The sequence below is a fragment of the Cyclopterus lumpus genome, chromosome 5, assembly GCF_009769545.1.
Source record: "Cyclopterus lumpus isolate fCycLum1 chromosome 5, fCycLum1.pri, whole genome shotgun sequence".
Classification (NCBI taxonomy): Eukaryota; Metazoa; Chordata; class Actinopteri; order Perciformes; family Cyclopteridae; genus Cyclopterus; species Cyclopterus lumpus.
Genome location: NC_046970.1, coordinates 2,086,388 through 2,097,500, shown reverse-complemented (window position 1 = coordinate 2,097,500; position 11,113 = coordinate 2,086,388). Strand labels below are relative to the sequence as shown.

Genomic DNA, 11,113 nt, shown 5'->3' with positions numbered 1-11,113 from the left:
GATGTGGCTTTGCCTTAAGTGGCCCCTCAACCTCTGTTGAGTTGTGTGGTAAACCTCTGGGGTCTCGCTGTCCCCCCCCCCCCACCCCCCGTGTAGGTATATAACACACCATGGGGTACGGGTGTGATGTCATAGCCATAACAGAGAGAGTGCCGAGTACCACACAGAAAACCAGCGACGGCCTAATCCGGTCCAGCAACTCTGGAAACATGAAAGAGAGAAAGAGGACAGAGAGGAGTGCAGGAGACTTGGAGCAATAGCATAATTGTGTGTGTGTGTGTGTGTGAGTGTGCGTGTGTGCACATGCGTGTGCACGTGCATATGGGTACATTACCAGTTGGCAAAGGACAGGAGACCTCATGTGTTTTTAGTTTTCCCTGTGAACATCCCGTTCACTGAGAGCAGAATGGAGACAGACGCTCTGTGATGCTCAACAGTATTCTTTCAAACATCCTCTAACACACACACACACACACACACACACACACACACAAAGGAAATTACCACGCCTCGCTGCCAAGAGCATGTCAATCTTCCTCTTCACGCTGCCCTCAAACTGACACATTGAGTGATAGCGGCTCTGAGAGCAGCTAAATGGTGCTAGCAGGACTACAAAGAGAAAGGCAGGAATCCGTCCGCCTCCTTTCCAAGAGCCGGGCCTCGGCTCCCTCTTTGCCCCAAATATGTGAGGTCAACTCGGGCATCTTGGAAGCGCGTGTCAATCTTAATACAGTAAATAAAATACCCACCACAATTATTTACAGTACGCCATAAAATATAAACGAGTAGTTTACGATGTTTATTTGACACATCATATATACAAACCCACTAAATGTCTATACGCAGAAAACAGAATTCCAGTTATACACAATATATTTTCAGTGTATAAATAAAACGTTTTTTTTTACGAGATCATACAGCAAATGTTCAAAGATGAACTATTTCCCCCGCGGAGCTATAACTCGAAGCTCGGAGAATCATAAACGGGTGAAGCCCTCATGTGGCTCGGCTTGATTTATACGGCGTTTGACAAATTGTATCAAAATCAAAACGGAGGGGCAGGGGTGTTGAATTAATAGCCATCCGTCCCACATTTGGGAATCATAATCGCTCCCTGGTGTTGCCTTTTAAACTTTTAAACTTTTCCTCCGTTGGTGCAACGCGCGGTTCTTCTTTTACGGACGTTTGACACCAACCTGTCGTCAACTTCTTGACATTGTCTCTCTCTCTCTCTCTCTCTCTCTCTCTCCCTCTCTCCATCCAGGTGGGTGCAGGTGCGGGCGAGGGCTTCAACGTGAACGTAGGGTGGACCGGGGGTTTGAACCCTCCCATGGGGGATGCAGAGTACCTGGCTGCATTCAGGTAAAGGGTTACCTCAACCCGTCTCAATTAGCCACGCCCCCTTCTTCTGCACTTTCACGCCCATTTTGCTACAAATGAAATATACTTGCATCCATCAGCGACCGTCAACTCATTTACAAAAGTCTCCCCGTTGAGGTGAGTTACATCGTCGTCACCTCAGGTGTGCTGCGGTCAGATAGTTCAGCCAATGCAAACATCAAGAAAAGATATTATTATGATATTCTTTTATTATAAGCCCGCTGGAATGCAACACTCGAGTGTGTATTCATGAAGTCACACCGTAGCCTTGGACTTCCTGTCGTATCTCAAGCAGGTTTGACATCTGATTCCTGACGTCTTCAGAAACGTCCACTCACTTTGTGCGATGATGTGGTTTTTTTTGCTGATTTTGAGCCACAACTTTCCGTCCTGAAAGCTGTGTTGGTACAACTCCCCACGACGCTCCGTTCATTCGAGCCGTTTCCTCTTCCTGAAGGAACATACGTGTGTCCGGTTCCCCGCCAGAACCTCCTCTGTCATTAAGTGAGCGCAGTGGGTGGGCCCCTCGTCGGGGGACGCATGCTAACGAGCTGAGCCATACTGGTAGAAATCAATAGACGCAAAGAGGCGAGCTCGGAAACACTAAATCCAGAGTTTACTGGAGCTCTGGATGCTAATTAAGAAACAACCGGGCTCTTCCTGAGCAGGCGTCTGGCTTTTGGGTATTTTTCCTCCAGTTTGGGAAACGGCAAGTGTTTTCATGTGTTCACCACAGAGGAGCACAGTACCGTCCCAGAGAGGCCCCGGTCTCAGAGCCCCGTGCAGCATCCCGGTGGTCCCGGTGGTCCCGGTGGTTCGAGGCACATCCCGTCCAGCTGATGGACCTCCGTCACGTCAACTAATCTGATGAAGGCGACGCATTCCTCCGTGGTAGTAGAACATGTCATTTGGGCCTCGGGAAGCTGCAACGAGGCAGTCGAGGTTCCTGTGATGCAGAACGGGAGGCAGACTTTTGTTTGCCACCATTCTGCGGATTAACTGGCGCATAATAAATGCATAACTCGCTCTGCAGACTAGATTTAATGCATCGTGAACTCATGTTGATCCAGTTAAGGATCTCGTCTCGTGCCCATTTTTTTTTTTTTCATAATTCAGTTCGAATACACGATGCGGACTCTTGAGTGTTTCTCTCCAGGACGGAACGGAGGGCGAGATGTTGACGATGTGCGTCTCGGTTTCCGGGCGTGTGTTCGTGACGGGGGGAGATGTTGTACAATCAAGAGGAAGCTCAGCTGTGTTGAGATTACTCAGGTGGTCAGAATGTAAAGGTCACTTTAATCACCGGTAGCAACAGCACGCGCAGTTTTGAAAGCAAAAGCATAACCACGTCTATATTTTTGGTCTGTGCATGTATGCGGGCATGCACGTATTTTTTTTAACGTGCATTTCTAGGTGGCTACCGACTGAATGACAAACTTTTTGAAAGAGAGGAGAGCAGAAGAGAAGAAGTGGGGGGTGCATTGTTAGGGAATCCAAAGGCGGCGTAATTAGGCCCAATGGATCCCAGATGGCTGGCTGTCAGTGACGTGAGAAGAGGAACGAGCTCCTAATAAGAACCAGACGCACACAAACGCCTTTGAACTGCCGCTGAGAGGGAGGGATGGAGGGAGGGAGGGAGAGAGAGAGAGGGAGGGAGGGAGGGATGGAGGGAGGGAGAGGGAGGGAGAGAATCAAACGCGGCATGGGCCGTACGGTCTTGCTAAATAACTGGCAGCGGGACACGAGAGGAAGTGAGGAGGAGAGAGAGGAGGCGAGGGAGGAGGCGAGGGAGGAGGCGAGGGAGCGGCCTCCCCTGAGCCGAGCGTACAGTACGCGGGCGTCTCAGTCCACATGTCTCGTTTTTTAATACGCTCGCAAACACTCAAACATCTCGCTTTGTTTGCCACCTGCCGACATGTCCAGGTCTTCACGTGCACCGGTTCTTCTTCTTCTTCTTCTTCTTCTTCTTCTTCTTCTTCTTCTTCTTCTTCTTCTTCTTCTTCTTCTTCTTCTTCTTCTTCTTCTCTCTCACGTGCTTCACATTGAAACGGTTGCACACATTCACACCTGGGAGCCGCCCCGCCTCCTGGCGCCTGAACGCAGCCCCGTGGATGGAGAACGGAGATCAAGCGCTTGGAACGCGGCCTTTGATACATTTTTTTTTTGGATCTTTTCATAAAATTTCCAAATGGATGTGAGTTTTACATGTGAGAGTAAAAATGTAAAAAAAATCAATCATCTGAGCTTTGCAGTGATTTCAGTTTTTATGTTGTTGAATTTTTTTTTTTTTACTTTACAAGCAACTTAATATTCAGTTTATTACAAAAGCTAATCGTCTTCATTCCACTAGGACGTTAAATCAATCCCTCACGTTAGTACTTTGAAAACACCGTTCCAAGTCCTCATTCACAAACTATAAACACCTGTTTAAATGTTAAGAATATGATTACTGTTACACGTGTAATCCGGCGAGGCCACGGGGCTCGAGCGTAACGTTGTTCCTCTCCTCAGAGCCGTCGTGATGCCCATCGCACACCAGTTCTCCCCCGATGTCGTGCTGGTGTCCGCCGGCTTCGACGCGGTCGAAGGACACGTGTCGTCACTGGGAGGCTACGAGGTCACGGCCAAGTGTAAGTCCTCAAGGACACACACTCACGTCCTCAAGGACACACACTGACGACACACACTCACGTCCTCAAGGACACACACTGACGACACACACTCACGTCCTCAAGGACACACACTGACGACACACACTCACGTCCTCAAGGACACACACTCACGTCCCCAAGGACACACACTCACATCCCCAAGGACACACACTCGCGTCCCCAAGGACACACACTCACATCCTCAAGGACATACACTCACATCCTCAAGGACACACACTCACGTCCCCAAGGACACACACTCACATCCCCAAGGACACACACTCACATCCTCAAGGACACACACTCACATCCTCAAGGACACACACTCACGTCCCCAAGGACACACACTCACGTCCCCAAGGACACACACTCACATCCTCAAGGACACACACTCACGTCCTCAAGGACACACACTCACATCCCCAAGGACACACACTCACGTCCTCAAGGACACACACTCACGTCCCCAAGGACACACACTCACATCCCCAAGGACACACACTCACATCCTCAAGGACACACACTCACGTCCTCAAGGACACACACTCACGTCCCCAAGGACACACACTCACATCCCCAAGGACACACACTCACATCCTCAAGGACACACACTCACGTCCCCAAGGACACACACTCACGTCCCCAAGGACACACACTCACATCCCCAAGGACACACACTCACATCCCCAAGGACACACACTCACATCCTCAAGGACACACACTCACGTCCCCAAGGACACACACTCACGTCCCCAAGGACACACACTCACATCCCCAAGGACACACACTCACATCCCCAAGGACACACACTCACATCCCCAAGGACACACACTCACATCCTCAAGGACACACACTCACGTCCCCAAGGACACACACTTGCGTCCTCAAGGACACACACTCACGTCCCCAAGGACACACACTTGCGTCCTCAAGGACACACACTCACATCCTCAAGGACACACACTCACATCCTCAAGGACACACACTCACGTCCCCAAGGACACACACTCACATCCCCAAGGACACACACTCACGTCCTCAAGGACACACACTCACGTCCCCAAGGACACACACTCACATCCCCAAGGACACACACTCACATCCTCAAGGACACACACTCACGTCCCCAAGGACACACACTCACGTCCCCAAGGACACACACTCACATCCTCAAGGACACACACTCACGTCCTCAAGGACACACACTCACATCCCCAAGGACACACACTCACGTCCTCAAGGACACACACTCACGTCCCCAAGGACACACACTCACATCCCCAAGGACACACACTCACATCCCCAAGGACACACACTCACATCCTCAAGGACACACACTCACGTCCTCAAGGACACACACTCACGTCCCCAAGGACACACACTCACATCCCCAAGGACACACACTCACATCCTCAAGGACACACACTCACGTCCCCAAGGACACACACTCACATCCTCAAGGACACACACTCACGTCCTCAAGGACACACACTCACGTCCCCAAGGACACACACTCACATCCCCAAGGACACACACTCACATCCTCAAGGACACACACTCACGTCCCCAAGGACACACACTCACGTCCCCAAGGACACACACTCACATCCCCAAGGACACACACTCACATCCCCAAGGACACACACTCACATCCTCAAGGACACACACTCACGTCCCCAAGGACACACACTCACGTCCCCAAGGACACACACTCACATCCCCAAGGACACACACTCACATCCCCAAGGACACACACTCACATCCCCAAGGACACACACTCACATCCTCAAGGACACACACTCACGTCCCCAAGGACACACACTTGCGTCCTCAAGGACACACACTCACGTCCCCAAGGACACACACTTGCGTCCTCAAGGACACACACTCACACTCAGACCTCAGTGCTGTCACTGTGACGTCCTCTGCTGGTTTAGAAGTTCAAGCATGTGGCTTTTGCCATCTTTTTGCAACCAGAAGTGGGCGGAGCTAAGTACAACCGAACCAGGAAACCCACAAAGGTTTCGATTCACCTTCATGACCTGAGAAAGGGTTCAAAGTTAAATACACACACCAACATGGACCCAGCTCCCCGACCTCGTCTGATTCAAGCCGTGTTTCTTCTCCCAGGTTTTGGCTTCTTGACCCGTCAGCTCATGTCGCTGGCCGGGGGTCGGGTGGTCCTGGCTCTGGAGGGGGGTCACGACCTCAAGGCCATCTGTGACGCCTCTGAAGCCTGCGTGAGCGCCTTGCTGGGCATGGAGGTGAGCTGTGTGTGTGTGTGTGTGTGTGTGTGTGTGTGTGTGTGTGTGTGTGTGTGTGTGTGTGTGTGTGTGTGCGTGTGTGTGTGTGTGTTCCACCCTCTCATCCCTTCATGTGTTGGGTTCCAGGTGGAGCCGCTGTCCCAGTCCGTGTTGGACCAGAAGCCGTGTGAGAACGCTGTGCAGGCGTTGCAGAGAGTCGTCCAGGTCCAAGGTGAGAACCGAACCACTACCTGACCCGTTAACCCTGACCCGTTAATACTGCATAAGACCCACACCCTGACCCGTAAGACCCACACCCTGACCCATAAGACCCACACCCTGACCCGTTAATACTGCATAAGACCCACACCCTGACCCGTAAGACTCACACCCTGACCCATAAGACCCACACCCTGACCCATAAGACCCACACCCTGACCCATAAGACCCACACCCTGACCCATAAGACCCACACCCTGACCCATAAGACTCACACCCTGACCCATAAGACCCACACCCTGACCCGTTAATACTGCATAAGACCCACACCCTGACCCGTTAATACTGAATAAGACCCACACCCTGACCCGTTAATACTGTATAAGACCCACACTCTGACCCATAAGACCCACACCCTGACCCGTTAATACTGCATAAGACCCACACCCTGACCCATAAGACCCACACCCTGACCCGTTAATACTGCATAAGACCCACACCCTGACCCATAAGACCCACACCCTGACCCGTTAATACTGCATAAGACCCACACCCTGACCCATAAGACCCACACCCTGACCCATAAGACCCACACCCTGACCCGTTAATACTGCATAAGACCCACACCCTGACCCATAAGACCCACACCCTGACCCATAAGACCCACACCCTGACCCGTTAATACTGCATAAGACCCACACCCTGACCCATAAGACCCACACCCTGACCCATAAGACCCACACCCTGACCCATAAGACTCACACCCTGACCCATAAGACCCACACCCTGACCCGTTAATACTGCATAAGACCCACACCCTGACCCGTTAATACTGAATAAGACCCACACCCTGACCCGTTAATACTGTATAAGACCCACACTCTGACCCATAAGACCCACACCCTGACCCGTTAATACTGCATAAGACCCACACCCTGACCCATAAGACCCACACCCTGACCCGTTAATACTGCATAAGACCCACACCCTGACCCATAAGACCCACACCCTGACCCGTTAATACTGCATAAGACCCACACCCTGACCCATAAGACCCACACCCTGACCCATGAGACCCACACCCTGACCCATGAGACCCACACCCTGACCCATGAGACCCACACCTTGACCCAGACCAGCTCGATAGCACAGACACACACACACCGACAAACTTTCCAAAAACAGAACCGCCTGCATCACTTCAAATGGACCTTGAGTCAGAACTGTTCTGTTCCTGTAGACATGAAGGTTTCAGGTGATTACACATGAATGAAAACATAGTTATCATATATCATACATCTGCTCATGTCCTCAAAATGTTACACGCTAACACATAAATCAGTTTATTAGGAGGAGCATGAGAAGTTAGTTTATATTCAAACGTGAAAATAATCTTCATAAAATATATGAATAGAAAATAATTTGATAAATATTTTGCTCCTTGGTGCTGATCCTTTATTCCACTAGTAGTTTACTATTTTACACTTAGAAACAATTGTTTTTAACCTTATTGTCTGTTTTCAGTCTAATTTCTCCTTCACGCTCACCTTTATTATTACTATTATTTCACTTATTATTGAATAAATGTGAGCGTTAAACATATCCTCATCCACTGATTTGAAGTGAATAAACACATTTAGAAGTTATTTGTATTGGCCAACTAGTTATTGCTGCTTTAAGTTGAAGAAGAGATTAAAGAAATACGTCTGTTAATATGTAAATACGTATTTTTCTAATAAATAGCCCCAAATGCAAAGAGCTCGATGAGAGACAAATACATTTAGTTTGTGAAATAATATACTTTTCTTTCTGCTGCTATTGTTTTATTTTCCGATACAAACATAAAAAATAAAGAATTCTTGTAATTTATCAATTTGTCAAGTTATGGGAAAGAAATGTTGTTCTTGATCCACTTTTTCTAGTTTTATGATCCATCAGTTACGATTCAATACAATAAAATAATAAAACATTTCTTCACACTGTTCAGTGTCTAGTTTCATGTCTCCTTACTCCTTCACTTAGCACTCTCCTCCCTTATCTCCTCATCCCTCCTGCTCTCTGGCCACCTCTCCTCCTTTACATCTCCCATCCCTCCCTGCAGCTGTCCCACCCACACACACACACACACACACACACACACACACACACACACACGCCCCCTGGCTCCAATTATCTTCAAACACTCCTCTGGCACACGACCTTCGCTACATCCCCTCCTGATTGCACACAAATGTTATCCCAACCAAATTAGATTAATTAAAAATATTTGCAAAGCCACAAGAATGTTAAGCCCATAATTTTGGGCCCGCGGTGAAATCTACGGCGAGTTTGCGTGCACACACACACACACACACACACACACACACACACACACACACACACATGCTCCACGAAACACGTTGGCGAACACTGATTGATTTTTACTGTATGTGTGTGTCGCGGGACCCCGAGAGAACAGATTGCATTTGAGTTTACATTCTGAAATGATCAACGTGGATATTTAGACCGCGGGCTGTTTATGTGACGGCCGATGCGTAAATATCATCAGATCAAACAGCGGCGACGGGGGCGGATCAAACGGCGAGCGCCGCCTTTAAATAATGCAGCGCAGGCACTTCACCTCAAGGAACCATGAAGGAAAACAAGGCCAGAATACCAAGAGCTGAGGTCATTAATCTCTCCTCCCTTCCTCCTCCCTTCCTCCTCCCTTCCTCCTCCCTTCCTCTCTCCGTGCATCCTGCAGGTGAGTACTGGCGGAGCGTGAAGGATTCGGCCTCCACCGTGGATCTGTCCTACCTGCAGGCGCAGAGACGGCGGCTGAGACGAGACTCGGACGGCGAGGCCGTCAGCGCCATCGCCTCGCTGTCCATGGGAGGCGTGGCCTCTGACAAGTAGGCACCGCGTCTCGTTCATTACGCATTCGCCGCTCCGCCGACGGCTCTCGACTCAAAGTGTCTTTTCTACTTCTCTCGTTCGTTTAAGGAAACAGAAAGAAGGACGGACGGAGACAAGAGAACCTCTCTGAGGACACGGCCTCCCGACAGCTGCCGTTAACCAAGTCTCTCTGGAAACACACACACACACACACACACACACACACGCTATGCATGTGGACCATCACTGGAAGCAGATGTGCTCCTCAGTTCAACCACTGGATTCATCGCCTCACGACCGTCTGATTGGAGCGCAGCACTCACCTGGGCGAAGCTCACGCTCTCATGACGCCTCGAGGCCGCCTGCCACCGAAGGGAGAAACGGTCGAAAAGAAAGACAACGAGGGTCAGATTCATGACGCCTCCTCACATCCACCTTGTTAAACGACCTGCTGTGACCTTGAAGGCAGGGTCGGAGGTCGCAGGTCTTCTGGTCGCGTGACCGAATGTGACAAAGATCCGATGAAGGAACATTTTTGCACTGCAGCGTTCGAGGAGACGCGTTCGACAATCCAACTTCCTGTGTGTTCGTGTTTTTTTTACATTGCGTATGAATATTCATTTCATTTGACCTTCGGGCGCACGTCTTTGCGAATGTCGGCCGATTTTATTTCTTGTTGTTTAAGAAGAGATGCACGCGTTTCATATCTCTGTGTAAGTCTTAGATATTCTTTTCTTTCACAAAGTGCATCTTAAAAGGCGGCGTGTCAATATCGGGGGAGACGGACATTACAATCAAATCCCCCATGATGCCTCGGTGCAGCGCGACCACTCGGGACACTCAAAGTGCTCTTCCGTTGCCCTCAGGGCGGCGAGATCTTAAAATCTGAACTTTTGCTAATGTTTGTTTATTGGACCAGTGTTTCTACCTGTGGATTTACATTCCTGCTGCACTTGTAATTTCTTTTAAACTTTTCTTTTCACAATGAGGACAAACTGATGGGTCCTTTTGTTTGTCGTTGACGTAGCAATGTTCTGCTTCCTGTCGCCGGCGGCGGCGTTTAGCTGCCCGGACCAAACGAGACCTTGTAGCAGGAGGATGGAGCGATGATACGGAGATAGTTGAATATCCACTCGGTGCAATTGGACACAGGTTAAGAGCAACCCCGAGTTTATGAGATCAATGTGCCATTCCTGCCCTGGCATGGCTTAAAGGACTTCAAAGACTTTCTGGATGTGTAAACAAATTCTTTTTTTTTTCCCCAAAAAATATTTATACATTTAGAGTCCGTGTCTTTGAAGTGCTCTTTGCATGTCTAACACAATTACGACGGTGCTATTGACATTTTTGCATTTTTCATTCTTTCTTTCTTTACGTCAAATATTTGTCCACGTAGTGAAAACGTGAACGTGCCGTCGGTCTGAGTGCAGCTGAGCGTCGTCTCGCCTGAACATTCGTGTTTTGTCTTAATTCACGCAAATTACTTATTTTTGTATTTGATCTAAAAAGAAAAACGAAAATGAGACCAAATCGTCTGCCTGAAAAGTGTCGTGCGGACCGGCCTGTGTAAAGGTCAAAGGTCGCCTGAACCAACTGGATCTTAATTTAAACTGAACTGACTCTCTGGACTTGTACAGTGTACATAACGACTTTGTTTAGTTTTATTGTCACCCTTTTGTCTTTTCTACTGTTTTTGTTTCCCAAATAAATCCTTAATAAAGGTAAACTGAGTACATTTGAATGAGA

At 49.1% G+C, this 11,113-nt stretch overlaps 1 protein-coding gene across 7 annotated transcripts in view; it reads left to right on the top strand.

The window, feature by feature from the left end:
- The window catches only part of LOC117731040 (histone deacetylase 7-like), a 50,235-nt gene extending 39,122 nt beyond the window's left edge, over window positions 1-11,113 (top strand). For all 7 annotated transcript variants that reach the window (XM_034533170.1, XM_034533167.1, XM_034533166.1 and 4 more), the window contains 6 exons: window positions 1,265-1,362; window positions 3,892-4,010; window positions 6,162-6,295; window positions 6,422-6,506; window positions 9,237-9,384; window positions 9,476-11,113. In XM_034533170.1, coding sequence (XP_034389061.1) covers window positions 1,265-1,362; window positions 3,892-4,010; window positions 6,162-6,295; window positions 6,422-6,506; window positions 9,237-9,384; window positions 9,476-9,518 — 627 coding nt within the window. In that variant the 3' untranslated portion in view covers window positions 9,519-11,113. The remainder of the gene's footprint in view (window positions 1-1,264; window positions 1,363-3,891; window positions 4,011-6,161; window positions 6,296-6,421; window positions 6,507-9,236; window positions 9,385-9,475) is intronic.